The sequence below is a fragment of the Harpegnathos saltator genome, unplaced genomic scaffold (assembly GCF_003227715.2).
Source record: "Harpegnathos saltator strain DR-91 unplaced genomic scaffold, Hsal_v8.6 scaffold83, whole genome shotgun sequence".
NCBI lineage: Eukaryota > Metazoa > Arthropoda > Insecta > Hymenoptera > Formicidae > Harpegnathos > Harpegnathos saltator.
Window position 1 is genome coordinate 352,645 of NW_020230682.1, and position 27,829 is coordinate 380,473.

The 27,829-nt window shown below is 41.7% G+C and overlaps 2 protein-coding genes across 2 annotated transcripts; both read left to right on the forward strand.

Moving 5' to 3' along the window:
* The first annotated feature begins 1,327 nt into the window (after positions 1–1,327).
* LOC105190087 (sodium-coupled monocarboxylate transporter 1) lies at positions 1,328–11,623 on the forward strand. The gene is made up of 8 exons (XM_011152595.2): positions 1,328–1,943; positions 3,145–3,490; positions 4,280–4,434; positions 4,539–4,679; positions 4,757–4,865; positions 5,650–5,871; positions 6,964–7,463; positions 9,642–11,623. The coding sequence occupies exons 1-8, from the start codon at positions 1,720–1,722 to the stop codon at positions 9,721–9,723; spliced, it is 1,779 nt and encodes a 592-aa protein (XP_011150897.1). The 5' UTR covers positions 1,328–1,719; the 3' UTR covers positions 9,724–11,623.
* An 8,996-nt stretch (positions 11,624–20,619) lies between these two features.
* Positions 20,620–27,733, forward strand: LOC105190086 (methanethiol oxidase). Its single transcript, XM_011152594.3, has 8 exons — positions 20,620–20,768; positions 22,387–22,550; positions 23,113–23,295; positions 24,150–24,453; positions 26,188–26,448; positions 26,556–26,889; positions 27,021–27,143; positions 27,539–27,733. The coding sequence occupies exons 1-8, from the start codon at positions 20,753–20,755 to the stop codon at positions 27,588–27,590; spliced, it is 1,437 nt and encodes a 478-aa protein (XP_011150896.1). The 5' UTR covers positions 20,620–20,752; the 3' UTR covers positions 27,591–27,733.
* The last annotated feature ends 96 nt before the right edge of the window (positions 27,734–27,829 follow it).

Sequence of the window (27,829 nt, forward strand, 5' to 3'; positions counted from 1 at the left end):
ATGCGACGTCGGCTATTGCAGTACTTAAAACTCCGTTCCGTTTTTTTTTTCTGTTTCACAGAGTGCATCGGCAACAATTCGTGAAAACAGAACGCTTATATTACTGCACTGCGATGACGTCACGTTTGCAGTGCTGGCAGTAAGTTACGGAACGCAGTAACAATTTGTCAGGAAGACAGCAGTGTAGTGCAAGCATAAGTGCAACAGTGGACTGCAGATTAGAATCGACTTATTGGATAATCACTTTGGCGCAAAAACCTCGAAAAAGTGACGGTATTTATCAGCGCTCTTATGGGGCCGCATCAGTAAAACGTCATGCCGTTTCATTTAGCTTTGCGTAACTTGAAAGATGTACAGCCGAATAAAATGTCAAGTAACAAACAAAATGCTCAATTGCACATATATTCGTGAGTATAATACGCTCAAGTTTAAAAACAATGAAGAAACATGTCTAATCAAGTGCTAAAATGTACCTTGAGGAGCATTTCGAAATGTTCGAAAGTAAAAACGCGTTATAAAAAGTGCTCGCTATTGTATATTGATATATTAGCGTCACCGCGCTGACGGCGAATTACTAAACAAATGATTCCACAAGTAATAGCTGAAATTCGCTACTTGATAACGGAGATGTTGAGAGTGGCCATAATACCTACGAGGGCCATAATATCATCTTCTCCTCTATTAATCACTACACACCCCAAGTGTGATTCGACTTTATCAACCCTTACGGAAGAAACACTCAAGAATTTTGAGTATCTACACTCAATTATTCGAATTTACTCTCAAATGCGGGTGTATACATAACATTTGAGAGTAAATTCGAACAATGGAATGTGAGAACTCAATATTTGAGTGTTTCTTTCGTAAGAGAAGTTCCAGCCGTACCTTCCCATGCAGCACAAAACTTGCAGCGATATTGCTTGCAACGTTGCTGCAATATTGCAATGTTGCTGTAATATTGCAATGTTGCTGCAACTTTCGTGCTGTATCGGTTAAACCGCATGTCTGATGCAATTTTTTTTAAGCTCAAGTCACAACCTACTCATACGGTTTACGGTTTTGTTACATCCTTATCTGGATAGCATATCTCGTACGATGTTACAAAGCAAGGCGTCAATAAATTCAATCACATTGTTAGCCGACGAGAGAGAGAGAGAAAGAGAGAGAGAGAGAGGGAGAGAGGGAGAGAGGGAGAGAGAGAGAGAGAGAAAGAGAGAGAGAGAGAGAGAGAGAGAGAGAGAGAGAGAGAGAGAGAGAGAGAGAGAGAGAGAGAGAGAGAGAGAGAGAGAGAGAGAGAGAGAGAGAGAGAGAGAGAGAGAGGCACTCGTCGATCCATCGATCCTCCCTGTCCTTCGCGAGACTAAAAAAATATAGGTCAGATATTGATGCCGTTCGCACAGAATCTCGCGTTATCTCGGAAATCTCTGTGAGTACCGTTTGTTCTATGAACACTCCCGCTGACAATCTGTCGCCTAACAGGATTATCAATGATCAAAGCACACACATTTCGTCAACTGCTCCTCATGATGTTATCGTTGCTAGTTGTAAACTAATTTCTCGGTTAATTTATGTAGCGGATTATGCGAGTTACTGTTCTTGCGAGAGATCAAGCGGACATAACGACTCCACAACGTCATATTTACGCACAGCAGATCGCATTTTACGCACGGTGCTCTTAGTGCGAGGATCGTAGATTCGCGTTGTGGACGAAAGGAAGCGATGGAGAACATCCTGACGACCAGCAGCCCGCTCAATGAAACGGACATCTTCAATCGCTCATCATTCGGATGGCTCGATTACACGTTCTTCTGTTTGGTGCTGCTCAGCAGCCTTGCCATTGGCGTGTACTACGGCTTATTCACCAAGCAGGACACCACGATCGAATACTTGCTCGCTGGCAGACGGATGAAGAACTTTCCCATCGCGATGAGCATTGCTATGAGGTGACTTTGGCGACGGCGGCGCTCTGTGGAGAAATAAGCGTGCCAGGAAGAGCCGATGGGAGGCCAATCCATATAGTGCACAAGTTGCAGCAACGTTGTTACAATATTGCGATATTGTTGCAACATTGCATATATATACAATATATGCAACATATGTGATAATAATATAATAATAAATAAAAAATATATATAATAAAAAAATATATACGGATATATATGCAATGTTGCAACGTTGCGGCAATGTTGCTGCAACTGTTTGTGCTGCGTTGTGGGGCGTTTTTGTGAACTCGTGTCATCGCTCGAGTCTCGAAGACTAAATTGGGAATTATTTGAAACAGTTACATGTGTGATTAATCGAGAAATTGAATTTCAGTTCACTTGAGATGACGTCTGAGTATAAAAAAATATCTAAGAAATCAAAAGAATATATTTGCGTGCTGTATGCTGATAACATACTTCTACAATTTAAATTCTCCCTCTCTAAGGAGAATAAAGAATTGTTTTCGTGAAAAGCTACGATTTTAAGAAACTGCAGTTAATTTGATTGTTAATTTGATAATTTTGAAATTTCTAAAGGTCGATAAGTTAACAAAAGTCAGGGCGCAATTGTAACAATATTTTTGAGACTAAATGGAGTAAAGAAGTCAAGTACCACTTTTTCTTCTAACGAATAGTTAGCGAGATATTGTAAGTTAAATATTGAAGAAGTTATCAAGTTTTTCTTAAATATCTAAAAAAATATTAAGCAAATAGAAAAATGTTTCAGACAAACGTTATTCAAATTAATTGGTGGGAAAAGATGGTGTAGTAACAAATGAACGTTTCTATTTAAGAAAAGTGATGGTCAGTAAATGTCTCGAAAATAACGCCATCTGTAAGCAAAACGATACAGTTATTTTATGTCCCTTTTAAAATCATACAACTGTCTGAAACATTTTTTTTTTAAATGCTTAGTTTTCGAAATATTTCGCTGCCCTGGTATTTTTTGTACATCATGTATATATACTAGATATATGTATAGTAATATAATAAGCCAATGTGTTTTGCTAGCACTCGTCGAATAAATTTGGATTTCGCGTAAGCGAGACCATTTCAAACAACGATTCATACACGTCGTGAGCTTTCACGAACGCATTCTTCGCCAGCTTTCTTATTTTCGCGGGCTTCCTTCCGCACTTGAACTGAACATTTTCTGTTTCAGTAATTTCTCGACAGTCACCATGATCGGTATACCAACGGAGGTCTTCTTACAGGGTACACAATACAGCTCTTTCATATACATGTCGATTATCTCGGTTATAATTATCATTCACATCTTCTTGCCGGTGTTTTACAATCTGCAACTGACCAGCTTGTTCGAGTACCTGGAGCTCAGGTTCAACAAGTCAATCAGGATCCTCTCCTCTCTGCTATTCACTCTCTCGCTCTTCTTGTATGTACCCATCGTTATCTACGGGCCCGCCCTCGTTTTCGCGCAAGTCACCAATCTGGACATACACATAATAATATTAGTGATCTCCATCTCGTGCATCGTGTATACGACCATCGTAAGTAATGCACGGAAAAGCAATCGAGTTTACGTTATTTGATGTATGTGTGTGTATATGTGAATGTGATTGTGCGACTAACTTTAAGTTATACTGTACACTGGATATCCCAGACCTCGCGCGGCTTCGATTCCATCGAGAGATTTTCTGAGTTAATTTTTCCTCAGCGAAAACACGTCGCAGCGCTAATTTCCACGGTAGCGAGAAATAAGGCGAGGCTTTTTGTAAACTAAATTACTAAATTTTAAAAGCTAAACTACGGACGGTCAAGTGAATAACGATATTTTATTCTGTCATCCTCTGATCAATTTTAAACAAACTATGCTTTGAGAGAATTTCACTTTGGGATTTGGTTACAAAAACTGGTATACTGGAAATGGAAGTTATTATGAAAAACGAGACCTCCTTAGAAATTTGCGAGAATGAAAGATTGTCTTCAAATTGCTCAGAGAATCTCTCGGTAAAATTAAATTAGCCAGATGTAGGTCATTCCATATATATATTAATTAATATATATTTTACATTTAATTTATTTTTTATTGTTTATTATATTTACTTTCATATGTTATTATACAATTATGTAATTATACAAGAAGAGATATATATTGATTTGCAATATAAAATATTAAGTTAATAAAATAATAACGATATGTATACAGATTTCAGCCGTAAAGTATTAAATTTGAGAATAAGAAGATGTAATTTTTACTCAATCAGGATTTCACTTTTGATTCTATTTAAACTTTATTGATGCTTATAATCTGCATTTTTCTCACGCATGCGCAACAGGGTGGTTTAAAAGCAGTAGTGTTCTCCGACACTTTACAATTTATGATTTGCCTGATTGGACTTTTTGCTATCATCGAGATGGGATTGGAAACTATTGGCGGCGTTAAAGAAGTATGGAGAATTGCTGACGAAGGCGGCCGTCTGATTTTTTTCAAGTAAGATAAAAGCATGAAGTTTATTCCTACTGTTATCATATACGCACACACATATATATATATATTTATATATACGTATCTAATTTCTAAATTAATTTGCCTAGTATGAATCCAAGTCCATTGGAGAGGAACTCCTTTTGGGCCACAACTTTCGGTATAACGGCAACATGGTTATGTCACATCGGCATTCATCCAGGAATGGTGCAGCGCTATTTGGCGGTACCCACAGAAAAGGACGCTAAATTGTGAGCTTTGCGGCTAATTGCACAAAATACAAAAGCTACACGTTTGATAGTAATTTTACTCTTTTTTTGCCATACAGAAATATAGTAATCAGCTCGCTAGCGATAGTCACCATCCAATTGATCGCTATATTTGTCGGATTAGTCATATTCGCCATGTATCACAATTGCGACCCCATGCTGACAAAGGTAAAACCAGAAAATGTCGGAACTACGCATTTGAAATGCTATATATGCTGATAGCTTGATTTGCAGAAGCAAACTTCAACCGATAATTATATAGAAATGTTACGCACCTCGGAGAATTTTTTAATCTTAATATACAAGGTGAGAAAAAAAGATCCGATCTCCCTGAATAACTTTGAAGATATGCAAGATAAAAAAAATGTTAAACGCAGAAGCTGTAGGATTTTAAGTGAGGCATCACATAGTAGTACTAGTATGACCTTGAACTGCGTCATCATGGTCACGAGAAGGTCACCTTAAATTCTTTGAACAGAAACCTCCACTTTTTATTATGTCATCTTTCTCTACCAATTAATTTCAACAACTTTTGTCTGAAACATTTTTTTATTTGCTTAATATCTTTTGAGAAAAAGATGATATAATAAAAAACAGGGATTTCTATTTAGGATTTTAATGTTGATCTTGATTTGACCTCTAAATTTGATCCCTAGATCAAGTTTAAGTTCACCACTAGATGCCATCTTCAAACCCTGAAGCTTTTGTATTTGATATTTTTTTCAAAAACGTCATCCCCTGAAGTTAATCTAGAGTACTCATCTTTTTGATACACCCTGTATGTTATAAATGGCGGAATTTCGAGTAATCTTAACTTTGCAACTATGTGAAGGTCGCATGCACTTTGTAACACGATTAAAATCAAAGAAACCCGAGATCTTTTCTATATAATTACCCCTCAACTTCACCTATTGTTTCACAATCATGACATATTTTGTTTTGTTGTTCGCAGGCAATAAAATACCCCGATCAGATCCTGTCGTATTACGTAATGGACGTCGCTGGGCATCTGTCTGGACTTCCAGGATTATTCGTAGCAGCTTTGTTGAGCTCCGGGCTTGCGGTTTTGAGCACCAATTTAAACACCATATCCGGTACGATATTCGAAGATTTTATACGCCCGTACCTGTCGAACAACATGAAGAAGGAGCATATTATCCTCAATATAATGAAGGTGAGCCAAAACGCGATGTAACCTTCCCGTCAAATTCCTTTGAGTGCAATTTTACTCCAAAATCAAAGCACAAAAGCAACAAGAGCCAAGTTGCAGAGCCAAGTTTACTCTGGAAGTTTGCATTTTTCTAATGCATTTTTCTAATAACAATTTCTAATAACATTTTTCTAATGCATTTTTCTAATAACAACTTTCGGCATTAGAACCTCGATTTCCTTGCCGCAGCCATCTTGAATGACGATGTCAGAAGCGAAGAAATCCATAGCAAAAACTTTTACATCGAAATAAAAAAGATATATTCCCAAGATGACTCTTGCGATCGACTGAACGCATTTCCAAAATGCTCCGAAAACTTGTCGAAAGCAATCAAGAAATGGACGAAGAATCGACGTGACAAAATTATGAGGAAAGATCGGTTCAAGAAGAATATTGCGTATCGTGTCAATTTTACGATTATTTGCTGATTGTCAGAGCAAAAGGAAAGTTTCCGGAGCATTTTATTATTATTTTAGAAATACACTCGATTGCAGTTTATGAATATCTTCTTGCTTCGACGTAAAAATTTTTGAACGAGTTTCCTCGCTTCTGACGTCATCAACGAGAATCAACCGACGCGATAACGTCATTATCATTAAATTTTACGAGAACGTTCTAACGGGCTCAAGTATTCTTTCGTTCAAATATCTTTGCGAGAATTGCCGGCGTGTCATTCCCTCGCTCGTGACGTCGTAATCAAGATGACGTTAGAAACAAGTACCGGGAGTTCACGTATCACCATGTTGCCCGCGACCTTGAAGTGTCAAGAATTGATATACACGGAGCAGGCTTTATCGGATAGAGAGAGAGAGAGAGAGAGAGAGAGAGAGAGAGGGAGAGGGAGAGGGAGAGGGGGAGGGGGAGGGGAGGGGGAGGGGAGGGGAGGGGGATGGGAGGGGGAGGGGAGGGGGAGAGAGGGAGAGGGAGAGGGAGAGGGAGAGGGAGAGGGGGAGAGAGAGAGAGAGAGAGAGAGAGAGAGAGAGAGAGAGAGAGAGAGAGAGAGAGAGAGAGAGAGAGAGAGAGAGAGAGAGTTAATTGGCGGTTAATGTTCTTCAGGGGATCAGCGTGATATGCGGTGTGCTCGCGGTGAGCCTGGTATTATTGGTGGAGAAGCTGGGCACTATCTTCCAGATAGGTATCAGCATGCGCTCTGTGACCGACGGGCCCTTATTGGGCTTCTTCGTTCTGGGCACGATGGTGCCTTGGGCGAACGCAAAGGGTGCGATGGTGGGCGGCTGTTTCAGTCTGGTCTTCATGTTGTGGTTGGTGGGAGGTGCCGAATGGTATACGATAAATGGCAGACTCAAGCAACCTTCACTGCCTACGTCGATGGACGGTTGCCCGTACCCGCTGAACAAGACTATGTCGATAGCAACGACGATGAATCCCGTCGAAACGGACCCCGACGAGCCTATGGTGCTGTTTCAGATCTCTTTCCTGTATTTTGCTTTGATAGGAGCCACAATCGTCGTTGTGATCGGCACCGTTGCGAGTTACTTCTTCGGTATGAACTTGAAGGCTGTGAATCCTGATCATATATCGCCGATAATGAGGAGGTATGTAGGAGGCGAACGCTGGGGCGAAATTTGGAGACACATTTACACACTCGGGAATCGGCAATCGGTTGCGATTAGGGCTGCTCAATCCCTTTATTTGGAGGGCTCGAAACTCACACTTGATAGGAACGAAAGTACACTAAGAATAAAGGGTGCAATCATACAAAATTGTATTCGATTGTATGTAAATTACATATATAGTAATTCTACACGTATGAAATCATACCTGATTGTAAGCAAATCACATGTAATTGTACACGATCCATAGATGAATTTTGTCTTTACAAGGTCGCGTGTCCAATCGTACGCAATTATACATATGGTTTCCCATATTTCGAAGTTTCTACTGTAATGTGTCGAAAAATATAAAAGATACGGAAAAACATTTCAGACGAAAGTTGTCCAAATTAATTGGTGGAAAAAGATGGTGTAACAACAAATGGGGTTCCCACTTAAGAAAAGTGATATAGTCAGTAAATATCTCGAAAGTGGCGCTATTTATAAGCGAAATGATATCGCTGTCTCATGTTCCCTTTCAAAGCAAACAACCTTTGTCTGAAAAGTTTTTCCGTATCTTTCATATTTTTCAAGATATTCTAGCGGAAACCTTGAAAAATACAGGACACCCTATATATTTACCTGGAGAAGACCCTTTTTCGAATGAATAATGAAGAAAAATGAAATAATCTCAATCCAGGTTGTTCTAATGTACGCATTCGCGCTAACGTAATGTCGCACAGTGTTGTGATACAGGAAATTGATGTTCAAAAAGGTCTACAGCAGTTCTACTTCAGTTTTCAACCGATTGGGACGATTTCTTTTTTAAACGGAGGTGAGAAGATTACCTACAATTCTACCGAGCGATATTTTCGATATCAAGAATCCTAACCAAATCCTTAATAGACAAAGTATGAAATATTGATATATTTTCAGACGATTTTTTCTACACAGAGAGAATGATTTAGTTGAATCTAACAAATGCTTATTTGAAATAGTCCAAATAAATTTTTTGATTGATCGAACAAAGTTTTGTTTGACAAAAACATTTCGTTGAAACTAAGCTGCAACAAAATATTTTTGTTGCGTCAAACAAAACTTTATTCGGTCAATCAAAAAATTTATTAGGACTATTCCAAAGCAGCGTTTGTTACATTCAACTAAATCGTTTTCTCTGTGTACTTCTGTCAACGCGCAAACCATTATAATTACCAAACTATGAATCCATGGATTGTAAATCTTTTACTACTCAACTCGTAAACTCCAAACCTGCAGAGCAAACTGCAAGCTGTAGAAGTAAGAAACAAGGAAATTCGAAGATTCAGACAGTTCAATACGCGGAAAATTTCCCGAGTAGCAACGAATGAAGATTTAATGTATAAACTATTGATTTCTTCGGATTTATATATCGCAAGTGTAAGACATTGGAAGAAAACCAATGTCATAGTTTGGCAATTATAATGGTTTGCACGTTGACAGAAGTAGAAAAAATCATTTTCTGAAAATGTATCAATATTTCATATTTTGTCTATTAAGGATTTGGTTAGGATTCCTGATATTGAAAATATCGCTCGGTAGAATTGCAGGTAATCTTCTCACCTTCATTAAAAAAAAAATTCGTCCCAATCGATTGAAAATTGAATGCTGTAGACTTTTTGAACATCAATTTCCTGTATCACAACACTGTGCGTCGCTCCAATGCAAGGGGTAAAGTTAGTAGTTGTCCTTGAAGGACAAATTTCAAGTTCCAAGATCATTTGCCGAGCATCATCGGGCGGATTTGTTTGACGCTTGAGTGGCGCGATGAAACGCGCATAATAATGTTGCGCAGGTGAGAGAGAGAGAGAGAGAGAGAGAGAGAGAGAGAGAGAGAGAGAGAGAGAGAGAGAGAGAGAGACGCGATCGTAAGAGCGCGTACTCAGCTGCTTACAAACCGGACGAAGATTATAACGATAAGAAAAAGAAGAAACTCATCTCGCTAGTCTCGCGCTCGCGGCCATTCAATTTCGCTTCGTCGTCATTTCGTCGCCGCTAGTTCGCGCAAGCGAGATAACGGTGATTGCTCGCGTTCATTACGCACTCATAAAACACGCTCGCGGGCTTATCACGATCGACGTTTCAGCTCGCGACGTTTCTCCTCTTTGCGCGACTCTCATCTCCCTCGCCGGGTTCTCTCCCCAGGTTTCTCCCTCCACAGAGGTACACGGAGGTCTCATTGAGAGAAACGCCGTTGTCCGACACGTCGGAGCAGCGATCGCTTTAGTCGCTGACGGGCGAGCCAGTGGGATCGACCTTAGGAAGCGCCCCAGGATCAGGACGACCACCCCAATCGAAGCGAGCGAGGAGGAGAGAGACACGGAGACGGAAGAAGGGCGAAAAGGAAGGAAAAACCTGGAGAAGCAGAGTCGCTCTGCGATACTTCAGAGTCATCTAAGAGATATCAGCCGCGACAAAAGAGTATCCCTTATTGATTAATAGACGCATGCGCCGATTACCACGCTGCACACCCGCCGGATCCCGCGGTTGTCCTCGATCTCTCTCAGTATCCCAGTTCCCAGCGTCCGTCACGAGGCATCGACCGCGGGAGTGCCTCGCCTGGCTCCTGCGCTGAAGAAAGCCTGCCTCGAAGAGCGTCCCTCGACCGCACCCCCTGGCGAGTGGAGTCTCCGTCTGGTCGTCCAGAGGTTGTTTCCTCAGCGGACTTTCAACGAATTATCCTGACCGAGGAACCTGGAGATCGCAGGAGGGAAAGGGGACGTTGCAGGAAGGGCGACTCGAAAGAAAGTATAATGCCAAGAGGAGCTCGTTCACGCGCGTCCTGAGGTGAAGACCGTCGGGCAGCATGTGGCGACCTGGACGAGGCCAGCAAGCGTAGAACTGCGGTTTGCGTCCCTGAAGATGCTCGTCAGGGTCGCTCAGGGCTGGGGGCGCGTTCTCGGAGGCGAGACGGCCGCGCCTATACGTGGGGCGAGCGTTCTCGCGGCGAGTGTCGGATGTCCTCGGTGTGAGCTCGCGACGTTCAACAAGTACGGCCGGCGCGGTCGCCGCTCAATCGCGGCGTCTCCACGGAGTCCGGCTGCCTCGCCACGTGCGCACACCAGCGCTCCGAAGTGGCGGCTCGTCCGTTGAGCACGTAGCGTGCGCGACCGAGTGTCAAGTGCCGCGGTGCCGGAGACTCGGTCGATGCGGGACGCTCTCAGGCCCGCGGCACTAGGTCGTCATCGTCGTCGTGAGAGAACAGTGAAACCCCCAAGTGTCAGCGGCATGAGACCCGAAGAGGAAGTCGACGTCTCTCCGGAGGAGACGAGAACCGAGCGGACCTGGTCGAGCGGTGATGAATCGATTGGCCGCCAAGAGACGGCAAGCTTTCGGGTCATCGTCTGCGGGAGTCTCGTCGGGAACTCTACTGCCGGTACCTGAAGAACGCAGATCCCGACGGAGCGCGCGCTGCTGGACGGTCGTCCGCGGGGCAGAGGTAAATGAAGCGCGAGAACTCGCCCGGTCGTCGTCGTCCGGGTAGACCCAGCCCAGAGGAAGGCGAGCACGGCCGGAGGAGGCCCAGGTGGTCTTCGTCGTTGCTTGATCGGCCGACGGGCGGCGACACGGCTGGCATGTCGAGGCACCGCAGCCGTGCATCCCGTGCCTCGCCTTTAATAATAGATAAAAAACGTAGGCGCCCGTGCCGGAAAAAGAACAGAAACCGAGAGGGCATTCGGGGAGGGAGCCTCGGCCGGTGTTGAGGAGCGACCTCGGGCCGCCGGAGCCGCGTAGTCGTCGTGCTCTCCGGGATCCTCGATTGCAGTCGCGCGGCGACGGAGCGAGGCGCCTTCGCCGACGATGAAGAGTGCGGAGTGCCTAGTGCCAAGGAGGAGGACCGAACTTCGACCTTGAGGACGTTACTGAGCACCGGGGGAGTTTCCAGTTTCTCATCGCCGGCGTCAGAGTTTTTCGCCGCTGATTGACTCGCGGCTTCTTCCTCCGCTGCTGCCGCTTCCTCTTCTTCTTCGCGCATCGCGGGGTGCAAGTCGCGTCGGTGGACGGTCGCTCAGTGCCGAGTAATCGCGGTAATAATATCCGGCGATGGCCGGCTCTTCCGTTCCGATCGGCTGAGAAAGTTATATCCCGCTTGGGTCTCTCTCTCTCTCTCTCTCTCTCTCTCTCTCTCTCTCTCTCTCTCTCTCTCTCTCTCTCTCTCTCTCCTCTCTCTCCTCTCTCTCTCTCTCCTCTCTCTCTCTCTCCTCTCCTCTCTCTCTTTCTCTCTCTCTCTCTCTCTCTCTCTCTCTCTCTCTCTCTCTCTCTCTCTCTCCCCCTTTCACTCTCTGTCTCTCGCTCTCTGTTTCTCTTGGGAACAGCACACTTGGCTCGCAGGTGCGATGAGAGCGCAAGCGGCGTCAGGTACTTCCCGGAAATGACGTCGCCGATGCAGAGGAGCTTGCTGGGGCTAACGGTGCTGATGGTCGTAGGCCTGACGGTCTTCCTGTTGAGCAAACGGCTCGGCCTGGAGAGCCGTAGGAGGGACGGCCTGCTCCTCGACATGATCGCGAATATCAGCGGCAACCTGGACAGGCTGGACAACGGCTTCGACGGGATCTCCGCGCAGACCGGGGTCGCGCGGAACCGTCTGCGGCAGCTGGTCGCGCTGCACCGCGAGAACCTCTTCGTGTGCGCGGCGCTGAGGAGCGAGAAGCAACGGAGCCGGGCGTCCGGCAGGAGGCCGGCGCGGCGAAGACGGCGACGGCGCTTCGTAGTGACATGATGATCGGTAACCGGTTCGATCCGCAGAGACCGGTTCGGCTCTCGCGAGCGGCTTTCGCCGGGTAGTGTTGGATCGATGCGCCAAGTCCAGTGTCGACTTCGTGCTCTTCCTTCACTTCAAGCCGATTGTCCTTCCGGCCGCTTCCAAGTCGTCTGCTCCACCTTGCCGTTGCTCTCGTCTGGGTGCCTCGCGGCAGCCCGTGGCTTGTAAATTGCAGTTCATTGCATTGCAGCTGGCTCACTCATTTTCGAAATTCGTTGCCTTGTCGACAAGAATGTTTTCTACTTTCTTCCTCGATACGGTTATTTTTTTCCGGACTTGGAAAATGACGAGTCACTGCTTTAAGTTACTCCTCCCACCAACGACTCGATAACAAACTTTTGTTCCTTTTTTTTTATTCATGATGGTTGGGATAACGCAGTCGCGCGCTTTGCTAATGAATACTTCGTCATTACTTTTACGGTTGCTTCGCAGACGTAGAATGTGAAATGAAGAAGTGAAGCAGTGAAGCGCGTTCTAAAAGAAAGGTTTTGGAAACGCACGTTATTTTTTGAACAACAAGAATGGGATGCTTTCCAAAAGTAATTTTATACATAGGGTGTATAAAAAGTAGCGGAACGGCGAAACATCTCGAAAACTAAGCATCTTAGAAAAAAATGTTTCAGACAAAGGTTATACAATTTTAAGGGGGGCATAAAACAACTGTATCATTTTGTTTACAGATGGCGCCACTTTCGAGATATTCACTGATCATTACTTTTCTTAAACAGAAATCCCAATTTTTTATTATATCGTCTCTTTCGACCAATTAATTTGGACAACTTTTGTCTGAAACATTCTTTTCCAAAATGCTTGGTTTTCCAAAATGCTAGTTTTCGAGATATTTCGCCGTCCCGGCGTCCCGGCGAAATACTTCTTATACACCCTGTATATATGACGATTGAAATTGTGGAAAATGATAGATGAGGAGCTGTAATTAATTATAGCTGTAAGAGCCAAAGGAGAATCGCAAAGTATTTGGACGAGCTGCGAAGTCGAGCGACTGAAAGACAGCCAAGGGCAGATTTCCAGCGAACGGAAAGACGATCGGTTTTTCGGTGCGGGCACGATGTAAACCAAGCGTATCGATCTAACAAATTGGCAAGCAAGAGAAATTAATTAAGCAAGAGAAATTCCGTACTTGGTAAGACAATCATCCGAATAAACAAATCGAATTTTTGCTGCGAGAATGCACGTAGCGTGGAGTACATATCGTAGATGATAGATTTTATCTATTTTGAGCGACTAAGCCCCGGTTCTACGATCTACTTGAAACGAAATTTAACTCGTTAAACCCAGTTCAAAGGAAACGTTGCGTTCCATAATCGCCATAAACTTCGGTTACCGTCTATTTTCTGTAGTTAAAGTTAAACGCCGAGTTTTGGGTGTCTAATGAACACAAACGAAATTTGATACTGCATCGCCACCAATTTTCCAAGTCAAGACTCATACAGAGCAGAAAGTTGCAGCAACATTGCAATAATGTTGCTGCAACTTTTATGCTGGATAGGGATATCTATCGCCCAGCTTTTTAGAATTATGTTGGTACAACATCGCAATTTATCGAGAGTCGAAAGATGATAAGAAAACAATCTATACAAGAAGTGAGGAACTAAATTTGTTGAAAGATATGGTTTTAAAGTACACATCATCTTCATTTGAGGATGAAGATTTTGATAATTTAAGTATCAACACAGGAAATTTTAAAAAAACGACCATCGTAGAAGAACTCGATCACATCGATTTTCACGAGCGATTTATCCAGAGAATCTCTTACTGTAATGCCAGCAGGAATCTTGTTCTCGTCCTTACGTTCTACCTCTCGTCCTACTTTCGACCATTTATTATTGACCAGTTACAATCTATGTTTGACAGGAAGAAAAAGTCCTTGGGACTTTTTTCGTGCAGACTATACCCATACAGCACACAAAGTTGAAAAAACGTTGCTGCAACGTTGTAACAATATTGCTGCAACTTTTATGCTATATAAATAGGTTTATATAAACTATACGATTGCTGCAAGTTTTATGCTATATAAATAGGTTTATATAAACTATACGATTATAAATACTATGTGGAACGCAACGCAAGTTTAACTATGACGTTAATAAATGTAATAACCGTTCAGTTGAGCTTGGTTTAAACTCAAATTTGTAGAACCGGGCCTAAGGGAGGAACAGAGTAAGTCGATCATTGTGGAAAACTAGATGTTCAAGGTGGGGGCCAATTAACAATATCATAGAGACGCTTTATTCGAGAAGCAGTACAGTTACCGAGTCGAGTTGCGGGGCAGGAGGGGGGGGGGATTAGGACGCGGCAGGGGTTGAAGGAGATTGTCAATGCCGCGCCGAATAATAATCGTACGGTGGTCGCATATTTCGGGGGCAGCGAAGGGGGGATCGATTGTCCGTAAAATCGCCGAATGTGATATTTCGAGTGTCGAGCGTCTCGTGTTTGAGCGATCGAGCGTCTGGTGTTGCGTTTTCGTTGCAGGACGTGTTGTCGCAAGATGATACCCTTTCACGATTAACGTACCGTCAGTAAACATTAGCAATATCGGTGGACACGCATGGTCTCGCGGAAAAAATGGCGTCGAAGCGCGAAAAGTGCGGCCGTTTCCTGGCGAGAGTCCTGACGACAAAAAGCCAATACAACAGAAGTTGCAGCATTGTTGTTGCAACATTGCAGCAATGTTGCTGCAACTTCTGTGCTATATGGGAAAGTCTCTCCGAATACCGATCCGAGCGCAAAGACGAGGTTATAAATAATTACATACCAATTGTGCAAAACTGTGTGTGATCTAGTAGGCACACAGAGATAACGATTTAGTTGAATTTAACAAATGCTTATTTAAAATAGTCCAAATAAATTTTTTGATTGATCCAACGAAGTTTTGTTTGACGCAACAAAAATATTTTGCTGCAGCTTAGTTCCAACGAAATGTTTTTGTTGCGTCAAACAAAATTTTGTTCGATCAATCAAAAAATTTATTTTGACTATTCCGAATAAGCATTTATTAGATTCAACTAAATCGTTCTCTCTGTGCAATAAGTCGCGACTAATCGTGATTCATGACGATGAGGAAGAAGGAATTTGATCGCAAGGTACCTGGGCTAACAAAGAAGAGATTTCTTGGCCGGTTTGTAATTTTATATGCGAAATTATATATAATCACACACGAGCTAATGGCTCTCCTTGAAGCGATCGCACACTTGGGAAAAGTTGCATTTCGGGAGCCGCGTCGGTATTCGAGTTTCGGTATCGCGGCTCTTCAGGAAGTTCTTCCGGTCGGCCGAATTTCAAGACCTCCATTTTCCGGGACAATGCGCATCCACCACGATAACCGTTAAATGAATGTACATATGTGTCAGGTGTTCACGCCATATATACTTCGCGCCCGAGTCCTTTATATAGAATGATGTATAGGTCGTCTCAGGTTTGCGGGAAATTATTCGTTCATTGACTTCTCCGAGACTGTCCGAGAGGATCGGATAACGGCGATCTTGCGGCAAAGGGCGAATTTCTCTTCTTGCATTAAAAATGTCGCCGAGGATGCATAACAAGCACGCGCGGTATTTTTATCGGGAGGAGAATCTATTTCGGATTTGTCGTCGCGCGTCGGCTATTCTCGTGATGTTTGTTCGCGTCAGATCTAGGACGTCCTGGTATTTGCCGAGAAATTTGACAGATTGATATGCAAAAGCGACTTAGAGCGACACACGCGTGCGGTATACTGTATACGTGTATATACACGCTCGCGTATCACGAGACAGAGATGGACATGCATTGTCCTGGAAAAGATGGATGGAAGTGGGGAAACGTGACGCGCAATTTCCTGGATAGTCACGATGCCGAAATCCGAGACTATCTTCCGGAATACAATCTGACCAAAGTGTCTCGTTGTACAGCCGAGTGAATTATCATCTATTCATGTAGACACAGCGAGAGCGCACGGAAAACCGAGTGCGAGGGGAATCTTTATACAGGGTGTACCAGAAACGTGGGCACTCTGGATTAATTTGAAGGAATGACGTTTTTGAAAAAATAAATGTCAAATACAAAAGTTTTAGGATTTGGAAATAGGCATCTAATGGTGAACTTGAACCTGACTTAGGAATCGAATTTAGAGGTCAAATCAAGGTCAACTTGGTTTTTATAAACGAAAACTCTCATTTTGTAATATTTTATGAAGGTGAAGGTAGAGATGAAAACAAATATTTTTTAATTCTTTTTATAAAATGCATTTTTTTTTATAAAATTTGTTCTATTGTTTTATTTATTTGTTTTATTTTCTTGTTAGTTGCAGAAACTCAATATTGTTGGAAATTTATTTTTGTTTGCACAAATATTTATATAAAATAATATAAATTACTATAAACAATTAAGCTTGTTTAGAAAAAAATTGCTTCTGTCTTTATTATTATTAGATATTTAAAAATTAAATAATAAAACATTAAGTATTCTAAATTATTTTTGAATCATGTGTGGAAATATCATGAAACATCCGATCATGAAATTATCTGACTTTGATTATCCCGAAAAATTTGCATTTTATAAAAAAAGAAAAAAATTTTTTTTAAATTATTTTTACATAAAGCAATATAAACTAGGAGTTTCCATTTACGATTTTAAAGATGATCGTGATTTGATCCCTAAGTCAGATTCAAATTCGCCACTAGATGCTCATTTCCTTCATTCTTCGTGTCTTTTTAAGCTAACCCAGGGTACTCATTTTTCTGGTAAACCCTATATATTGTACACAGGGCTCGTGTGAACTTTATTTCTGCGTAACTGCATGCATAATCATATATAATTGCACGTGGAAAAACGTAGTTGAATGAAGAAAAAAATATGGCAGTTACTTTAAGTCGTTCAAGCACAGTCGCTGTAATAATTGTACAAACTTAATGTATAATTATTTATATATAACGTCGTTATTTATATATAATTATTTATATATATAACGTTTATATATACATATATATATATATTAAATATATTTTCTTCGAGAGTAGATTTTGACAGACCTGCGTGTGTGTGTACCGTCTTCGGTTCTCCCTTAGATCGCAACGCAACACAGAAAAGTTGTGTCTCGAGTTGTGACGTCTCAATAGTCGGATTTCGGCGAGAATGTTGCCAGCTTCTGCATCTCGAGATCTCGATTTCTCGAAGGAGTACGTGTCCGTCGAGAGAGAGAGAGAGAGAGAGAGAGAGAGAGAGAGAGTGAGTGAGAGAGAGAGAGAGAGAGAGAGAGAGAGAGAAAGAGAGAGAGAGAGAGAGAGAGAGAGAGAGAGAGAGAGAGAGAGAGAGAGAGAGAGAGAGAGAGAGACCAACAACGCGTCGTGTTGGGTTCGCCGCGTGCAATTTACTCACACATTCGATGTGTGTATTCAATGTATTTTTACTCAATCGAAACGCCATGTTAAACGTGCCGTGTAAGACGCGCGATCGTCTCTCGCGGAGGGATCCTCTGTGCGCGCGTGATTATTTTTATAAAACCTCTTCAGAAAGATGTGAAATAAATTGTTTGTGTGTGTCTTGTATGTGCTTCGTACCTGCTCCATGTCTCTCATTATTGTTATTCGTATTAATTATTTATGAGAGGGATAGACGCTATTGCGCGCGCGCGCGCGTTTGATTATTCGCCGTCATTCGCCAAATTAAACAAATATGAAATGCGATACGTTCGTCCCCGTCTCGTCCCACTAATCAACTCCTCGTAATTTGCGGCGTTAAACGCGCGCCAGTAATTGAATTTCCTGAGCCGCGGGAGCCTGAAAACCGCACGCCACGATCATTACATTTCCTCGTCGTCATCGTACACCGGCTGCTGATTGCTTTTCTCGAAGGAACGGTTTTCGAGAGACGCTTCATGTTACATGGAGAAAAAGAATCTTACCAACGTGACGCGATGAGCGAACTAAAGGCGTCTTGAGGTCGAAGAAGCAAAATCTCTGAATGATGAAATACGGCTCGCTTCTATCGTTACATCTTGTTGCTGTTTACAAACTGATTAATCGCATTGAGAATTTTTTCCGACCTTTGTAAGCGATGAAAATAGTTGAGGATATATCGCTGCGGTAAACATTTCGCATATCGATGTGTATAAAAATCGCCACTGACACAAAATGAAAGATTATTCTGGGAGGTGCAAAGTATTATGTGAATAACAAGATACAGAAAGCCGAGCGGTCGTGGAAAAGAATCCGGTTTATCAGAAACAAAAATTTCGTTTAATCGCATGTGTGTTGGACAAATTCCTGTACAGCGCAGAAATGTTGCAAGGACATTGCATATGTTTTACACTGCAATATTGCACATTATAATATCGTATGAAATTTGCGAAATATTTCCGCAATATTAAAATGTCAGAAACATCGCAATGAAATATCACAGCAAACGTTGAAAAAAATGGTAATCACATTCTACAAGGTGTCCGGGATCTTTTGGAAACGAAAAATTGTGAAGATTAGTCAAATCAAACTGAGAAGAAAAGTCAAGTATCATTTTACAAAAATCGCAATACCCAATCAGAAAAAGAATATTAAAAAAACGTTTTTAAAAATATTAACAAAATATTTAAATAAAAAACATTTTTAAAATGTTAAAAATAATTTTAAACGAGTTTTATTAATGTAAAATAAATATTAAATAAGCATTAAATAAATATTTTTTCTTAATCATTATTTTAAATAAAGAATTAAAATAAACGTTAAATAAATATTTTTTCGAAACATCATTTTAGATGAAGAATTAATGTAAAATATACATTATATAAATAAGTGTTAAATAAATATTTTTTGTAAAACAAATGGAAGAAATGTGAAAAAAATGTAAAATAAATATTTAAAAAACGTTAAAAAAATATTGTCTACTGATTGGATAGGTATTAAGTTATTAATGATTGAAAATGACCATATTTAGAGGCTCTTTTAATTGTTAACCTGAAAATTTGCATACTTATTTGCAAAATGATAAAGGATATTTTGGTTCAGAATGATCTAATCTACAAGTATATGACGTGTATGGTGTCTAACAAGATATAAGTATATTGAACTTTGAACCCAAAATTTTAAACTTTAGGCACAATAGCCGTCATATAATTCTAAATTGGGTCATTCTGAACAAAAAAGTCCTTTACCATTTTGCAAATAAGTATGCAAATTTTAAAGTCATTGCGATTTTTGCAAAATGGTACTTGACTTTCCTTCTCATTTTGATCTGATTGATCTTCGCAATTTTTCGTTTCCGAACGATCCCGGACACCCTGTGTATTCACTTAAAATTACTTAAAATACACTTAAAACAACGGAAAAATATTGCGGGCGCATATAAACAGCGTAGATAAAAGGATAATATACAGGGTGATCCGAAATTCCCGCATTCGAAGTACAGGACATGATATTTTATGCTAAAACAAACAACTTTTTCCTTTAGCAAAATTGCGTCCGACAAGTAGTTTTTGCAGAAGAGCGTGTTAAAGTTAACGAATAAACGCTCTTATCTATCTAGCGCTCAGGGCCGGCTCGCGCGCTTCATTCGCATGTACCTAGTCAGTGATTAGTATTCATAAGTAATGTCTTTTAAGACGCTCATACGACTCTGTTATGATTAATTTACGACATCTTAAGATTATACTTAAGACAATCTTAAATAACAAGAATCAACTATAAACAATACCGGTATTTCACAACTCGTAAACCATATTACTATTTACATTTGTTTTTATTTTTAGATGGTATTGTGCAATCAGACAATTTTTTATTCATTTATTACATAAGAAATAAAGGCAGTACTTATTTTATTAACTTTTTATTATTTAAGCAATATAATATGGAAGAAGGTCAAACCCCGGTATTGTTCATAGTTGATTCTTATTATTTAAGATTGTCTTAAGTACAATTTTAAGATGTCGTAAACTAAACACAACAGAACCGTATGAGCGTCTTAAAAGATATTACTTATGAATATTAATCACTGACTAAGTACACGTGAGTGAGGCGCGTGCGTCGGCCCTGAGCGCTATATAGACAAGAGCGCTTATTTATTAATTTTAATACGTTCTCCTGCAAAATCGCGCCTTTTAACCTTATCAGCTCAGTGTTTTTCCATCTTAGGCACCATTTCAACGTGTGTACATACGTGCGTGCCGGTGCGATCTCGACGACATGAGCGATACAAGCGCGTCCTGCAAAACAATTTTTCTTCTACGCTATCTCGCGATTACGGCACAACAGAATCAGCGGTCGATTTTTCGCGATGCTGATTAGGGTTTTGTTGACGTAATGTTGTTCACGGTAAAAGATAGTCGACTCGCATGTTCAACAGAACGCGCGAGGCTAAAAATGAGACGCATTATCAATTAGCGAGACTGACCGGTGCCTCGCGCTCTTCCACATTTCCCTCTCCTCGATTGCCGTCGAGCCGATCGAGTCCTCGGTCGATCCGCGGCTCCGATCCGACACAGTTAACAGCCGACCCGCGTCACGTCGACACGATGGCAGAGCAGAAAGGTACGTGGCGAGAGAACCAATTGTCGATGTGCCCAATTATCGCGATCGTACGCGAGTCGGTACCGACGTTACATTTAGCGCAATTAGTCCTGGTCTGGCTTGTACCGAGCGGTTCGACCTGTGTGAAGTTGGCCCCGCACTTTTCGAATTTTGTATTTTTTCGAATTGTGCTGCATTGTGCTACATTTGTGCCGTATTGTGCCGCAATTCGCAACTCTATAACTCAAAGCTCTGTACTCAAGAAAATTAAGAGAAACTAAATTTTTCTTAGCCTCGTACTTTCCGAATTCTGAGTTTTTCTTTATTGTGCCATATTGTGCTATGTTTGTGCTGATTTGTGTCGTAAACGCGAGACCGATAACTCTAATAACATTTGAGAAAAAAAAAAAATTAATATTTGCCAGCCTCCCACTTTTGTCCGAACGAACCAAATTTTTGTTTGTGAATTTCTATTAATTTATGTCGCGCGACTACTTATCGACCTTTGGACATTTCAAAATTATTAAATTAACAAAAGTTAGGGCACTATTATAGTAATATATTCTTGATAGTAAATATCTTGAAAGTAAAAAAGATTAATACTATTTTTTCTTTCAACAAATAGCGAGATATCGTAATTTAAATATTGAAAAAGTTATCAAGTTTTCCTTAAATATTTCAAAAAATATTAGGCAAATAAAAAAATGTTCCGGACAAAAGTTGTTAAAATTAATTGGTAGAAAAAGAAGATATAATAAAACATTGGGCTTTCTATTTTAAAAAATCAAGTCGACCTTCAACTGACCTCGAAAATACCCTCCAAATTAAAAACTGATAATGCCATTCTCTTTCCCCTTCGAAATCATGGAACACGCGTTTTAGCTTTTTTTAATATCTTTCATAGTTTTCGAGATTTTTTACCTGTTACGTTTGAAATTTAGCATCATGTATAATATAATAAATAAAATATATATAATTATTTTTGAATGGCGCGCTGAATAAGAAGTCCACTATATTTGATACTCTCGTACCAAGTGATTGGTGTAAACAAGTCCATGACAAAAGTCCGTATAAGCTAGAGATGTGCGAATCAAGAATTTTTATGTCGAATCGAATCAAATCGAATCTCATTTTTTAAATTCGAATTCGAATCGAATCGAATCGACTGGAATCGAACCGAATCATTAAAAAATTTAACATGACTATTAAACATGCAAATAATAATGGAAGATTTTAATATGAAAGGAAATAGTGATATTGTAATATCATCTTAAAGTAAAATATATATTTAAATATTTAAAGTAATTTATAATTAAGTTATTGATTATAAGTTAAGCTAATTACAAATTAAAAGTTCAAACATACAGGCTCAGATGGCCCAGATGGCCCAGATGGCCCAGATGGCTCAGATGGTTTTATAGCTGATGCGCGCAAACGCTAATGTATTTGATTCGTATTTGAATCTTTACGATTCGAAATTTTTGAATTTTTCGGATTCGAATCATAGGAATTCAGATTCGAATTCGAATAGTTCGCACATCTCTAGTGTAAGCCCGTACTGGCTCTCTTTTGCATTTAATCGCGGCATCTGGTCCGGACCGGGTCATCAACATAATGGATCGTATCATCCTGTCGACAGCGTGTTCTTCCTCCTGCGGACCGGGCTACAAAAGTCCGAAAGCGGCGATGGTCGAGGGGCCGCGCGAGAAACTCCTGTACGTCGTCTGCATACACACGGATCCCGAGAAGGCGGACGTCCTTAGCACCGTGGACGTGGATCCTGAAAGTCCCACGTTCTGCCAGGTACGCTGAAGCGGCGTCCATGAATCCTTCATGGACTTGAAAATTTCACTCATTGAAGCCCGACGTGTTTTCTTCACGCGCTCACTTCCACCGTCACGTTTGCGTGACAGCAGTCATTCGTCCTTCTACGTCTGAATAAACTAAGTCTGTTTTGCATAATTGCACAATAACAGGCGTGACATGGTTTGTGAAGATCAAGTGAACCGCGCGCGGTAGCGAACGTGTCGAAGACCGGTGTGTAATATTAGTAAAAAACAAAAGCATCCCGATTGAAATTAGCGTCGCCTAATAAAGCATTTTTGAAGCTGTCTATTTATACAGTTTGCTCACCTTGAAGATTGACTAATGGAACTTTCGTAATGGAATTTTTCTCCCAATCTTCCGGGATGAATTTTTTCCACGACAATTTCTCGAACACTGTTTGCAACTCTGTCTGATGAAGATTATCCGCTAAAATAAAATTAAATTCCCGAAATAAAGAATTCGATTAATCACGTTGAAGAACGTTAGAGGAAAGCGAGATTAAGAGCGTATCTGACGACAATGCGCGTTCTGTTTCCAGATAATACACAAATTGAGGATGTCAGTGGCCGGCGACGAGTTACATCACTCCGGTTGGAACGTCTGCAGCAGCTGTCATGGCTCACCGACGCACAAACGTGACACTTTGGTGTTGCCTAGTCTCATGTCAGACCGGGTGTACTTTGTCGATACCAGCAACGAGAAAGCACCAAAGATGAAGAAGGTGGGTAAGGACCCATATAGCACAAAAGTTGCAGCATTGCAGAAACATTGCTGCAATGTTTCTGCAATATTGCAATGTTGCAGCAACGTTGCTGCAACTTTCTGTGCCATATGGGGAGTGTATATGGGGATATGCACAGATTGCTTCGGACTGCATCCATGAAAGATTCTGTAATATGCAGGGTTGAAAAAATTTCTGTCTAAAATAGCTCGTCAACTTTATTAACTTTGCGAATTATCGTCGTTATCGTCTCTAATGATTCGTTACAATTTTCGTTGCTTTCTTCGCTATATTTTGGAAATTCTTTTCCACATATGTGGAAAGCAACGATAAAAATTATGATTACACATTCGTTATCGTCACCCTGACAGTGCAATTCCGTGAAGAGAAACAGCTGTGAGAAAGCTCACCAAATGGCCGGAAAAAATTCGAAAGTAACACATAAAGGGGTAATTTTCTCAATTAATTCGAGCAATAATAACTTCAATGACTTTAGAGCCAACGTCGTTTCTTTTCGGCGAAATTTCTCCAAGCTAAAGCTTTTAGAACCTTGAAGCTATGGGCTTCAGAAAATTTCCTTAAAACGAGGTAAGTAAAAGTTATTATAGTTATTAAAACTAAAGCTATTATCGCTCGAATTAATCGAGAAAATTGCTTCCTTATGCGGTACTTTCAAGCTCGAAGATACCGGTAAAATATGTGGATAATTCAAGACGGGTCGCGCGAAGAGCCGAGCGTCGCGAGAACCTCCGTTCTCTGTTTCCTCGCAATTAGCAGTAGCGAGGCAAAGTCGCCGAAGGCGAGTTTTGCTCTTCTTAAAGCGATCTCTTAAAGCGACCGTCCCGTTTCGTAAGATTCTGGAGCCGCAAGAGATGCACAAGTACGGGATATCAACGCCGCATACCTCGCACTGCCTGCCAACCGGTTTGATAATGATCTCCACCATGGGGAATCTCAATGGCGACGGACTGGGTGAATTCTTCTGCATCGATGCGGAGACTCTGGAGGCGAAGAGCACGTGGACCAAGGGCTCCGCTAAAGCAGCTTTCGGCTACGACTATTGGTATCAGCCGTATCACGATGTGCTGATCGCCAGCGAGTGGGGCGCGCCTAGAGTCTTCAAACGGGGTTACAACCCGAGCGACTCTGAAGATCCCAGTGAGTACTGAGGCTCCTGCTTCTTCGTCGCATAAAACGACGCAAGCCATCGAGCACAGTGGAGTTTGAACAGGCTTGCTCTTTGCTCAAGCAGTCAGCAAGAAACCGTCAGGTTAACATAACACGCCATCTGCCTTTTCCCTCACCCGTCCAGTCTACCCTTTCCCACCATTTCCTGTCATATTAGTCTTACGGTTATTCATGTTTGGGTTATTTACAGATCGTTTGGGTTATTTACAGATCCGCTCGATCGATTGCAATTCGTTACAGTTTTGTATCTCAGAAGTTTAGAGTGTACTTCCTCGCTTCTGAGGTCAACGTGGTCGCAAAAGGAAGAGGCGGGACACGTTTCTTCCTTTTTTTATTAGGAGTGAGATTTAGTTTCGAGGATTTTTCTCAAAAACTGATTTACTTAAACAAGGTAATGAACGAATAGCTTAATGAAAATATTTCCCTTCGTTTTCTATAATTTATTACGACGATAAAAAAGATTCTTCTTCGGAGTTGATCCAATTTTCAATAAATTTTCGGCACTTGTTCGAAGTTACGGAAGTGTGTATCTTCTACAACATGTTGCATCGACCGGAACAAGTGGTAGTCGGATGGAGCAATGTCTGGAGAATACGCAGAGTGCGGCAAGACTTGCCATTCCAGCTCTAATAGCGTTTGCTTCACTGATAATGCAACACGAGGTCCAGGCATTGTCGTGAAGAAAGATCACTTTGCGTCGTTTACTCGCGATTGATCGTTTTTGGTCCAATGCTCGCTTCACTTTGTATAATTGTTGTCGATAACGATCAGCGGTGACAGTTTCATTCGGATTTAACAGTTCATAGTTCACAGCACCTTCATCCCACCGAATACACAGCAACACCTTTAAATCGTGAATATTGCGCTTCGAGGTGGATGTTGCTGATTGGCCTGGATCAACCCATAATTCTTTTCGTTTGGCATTATCGAAATAGATCCATTTTTCATCCCCAGTAACAATTCGATACAAAAAACTTTTCATTTTTCGTCTGACGATCGACGAAACGCAAATGCTCAACCGATTCGCAATAGCATTTTCCGATAATTCATGTGGAACCCATTTTCCTTCTTTGTGAATCTCTCCTACATCATGTAAATGTTTGATAACTATTGTACGATCGACATTTTGTGCTCCGGCAAGTTCTGAAGTGGATTGTGCTGCATTTTCGTCCAATAATACTTGCGAGTCTGCATTTTCAAGCTTTTTTGTTGTCCCGAGCGATTTTTATCGTTAACATTGAAATCACCACTTTTGCATCGTCTAAACCGATATTCATAATTGATGGAGCAACATCATTATAAGTTTCTATCAGAACTCTATGACCTTCAGCCGCCGTTTTGTTCTGATGAAAAAACAAAAGCAACGCATGTCGAGGATGTTACTTAGGAAGCTTCATTTTTAAAATAACACGATTTTTACTGCGTCTTTTGTTAGTAAATTATTAGTCATGGATTAATACCAAAGCATTAAGAAATAATAGCTGTGATTGAAATGTCTTCGACAAAACTGACATTAGTGCCGTCTCTCTTGCAAAACCTTCAAAACTAACGCTTCACGCTTCTAATATTTTTTCTATCAAAGAAATAAAGCTAAACCTGAAGAAACTTTCTGTCAACGGATTAAAACTCCAATCCTCTTTCCCTGTAAAGAAGCCTCAACCCGCAGTTTGAATAAATGATAACGTGTGCCCTGCCGATGTGTAGAGATCTACGGGCGAAGTCTGAACGTGTACTCGTGGAAGGAGCAGAAGCTGAAGCAAAGCATCAACTTGGGAGACGACGGGATCACGCCACTCGAGATTCGATTCCTCCACGATCCTTACGCGTCCGAAGGATTCGTGGGCTGCGCGGTATCATCCAACATTTACCGCTTTTACAAGACGAAGGACGGCTCGTGGGACACGGAAAAAGTGATTCAAGTGCCCCCGAAGGAGGTCGAAGGATGGATGTTGCCTACGATGCCGGGTAAGAAACGAAGAAAAAGCACGAGAAGCCTTGCAGATTTTCCACGCGTTAAATTTCTCGCCGGAAAGCTCGAACAGAAAAGCTGAAACTTCCACTTCGTCCTGCAGCCATGATCACCGACATCCTGATCAGCCTCGACGACAAGTACCTGTACATGTCCAACTGGTTGCACGGCGACGTCCGACAGTACGACATCTCGAACACGAAGAAGCCGAAGCTGACGGGTCAGGTCTTCCTGGGCGGGTCGATATTGGGCGACTCGCAGGTGCGCGTGACGAAGGACCTTGAGATGTCGCGCCAGCCCGATCCCGTGTACGTGAAGGGACGCAGGCTACATGGAGCGCCGCAAATGCTGCAGCTAAGCCTGGACGGACGTCGGCTGTACGTGACCACGTCGATCTTCAAGCCGTGGGACAAAGAATTCTATCCCGACCTTCTCAAGTGAGCACTCCGAGCACATAGACGCACACCATCCCTTGGAGAGGTCTTCCGTGTTGCATTTATTTATTTCCCTCTCTGTGACACAAAATTTTTACAATTTGCTTCTACAATCAGATATTCCGTTCATTTAGATACGGATCGACGATGGTGAAACTCGATATCGACGTGAAGAAGGGCGGCATGAAGCTCGACGATCAATTTCTCGTTGATTTCGGCGCCGATAAGGACGACATCCTACTCGCGCACGAGATGAGGTGCGACAGATATTTCGTAATTTGTTGTACGCCGCCGGTAAAAGAAGGGGGAGGAGGAAAAGAGAGGGAGGCCCGCGACATATCGACATTCCTCCTTGCGAAGAATTCAACGAAAGAGATCAGTCGGAATTTATTGGGGTGGTTTTTTACGAGATTATCAATTGTACTCTCGTTTTCTAATCAACTTCTTTACGTTTCTTCTGCTTCTTCTCGCTCTCTAATTCTATTCTAATTCCGATTTTACTCTACTCTATCCTATCCTGACTTTAATAACTGGACATGCTATTCGGCGGAATAAATTCCCACCAATCTCTTCTTTCTGACTCGCCTACGTTCCTTCGCGAGAAAAACTCGCTGTTATCAAAACTGATTCATATTGTTGTGTCATTGTGCAGATACCCCGGCGGAGATTGCACGTCCGACATATGGCTGCCGGAAAAACACTGACTTGGACGCATTTGCGATGGAGGAGGGGTCGCGCCAAGGATACTTTGACATCTGCGAGAACAGCGCTTGCGATATCGCGTTTTATATAGCAATAATATATCCTGTACGATTTTTCCTCGTAATAAAAACTCGCGATATTTTCACTCGGATCGTCGATCATTCGCCACATGTTGTTTCTCGTCGGGGTTGAGATAAAGAGAATTCAAGTGGAAAGGATGTAGATTGATAAAAAATGAACG

What these genes read in the sequence shown, in the direction of transcription:
- LOC105190087 (XM_011152595.2), top strand. Translation starts at nt 1,720, where the DNA reads ATGGAGAACATCCTGACGACCAGCAGCCCGCTCAATGAAACGGACATC. An exon ending in GCGATGAGCATTGCTATGAG is followed by an intron (nt 1,944 to 3,144) that starts GTGACTTTGGCG and finishes TTTCTGTTTCAG; the next exon opens with TAATTTCTCGACAGTCACCA. An exon ending in ATATCGCCGATAATGAGGAG is followed by an intron (nt 7,464 to 9,641) that starts GTATGTAGGAGG and finishes TTCTCTCCCCAG; the next exon opens with GTTTCTCCCTCCACAGAGGT.
- LOC105190086 (XM_011152594.3), top strand. An exon ending in AAAGTCCCACGTTCTGCCAG is followed by an intron (nt 22,551 to 23,112) that starts GTACGCTGAAGC and finishes TTCTGTTTCCAG; the next exon opens with ATAATACACAAATTGAGGAT. An exon ending in AAGCACCAAAGATGAAGAAG is followed by an intron (nt 23,296 to 24,149) that starts GTGGGTAAGGAC and finishes CCGTTTCGTAAG; the next exon opens with ATTCTGGAGCCGCAAGAGAT.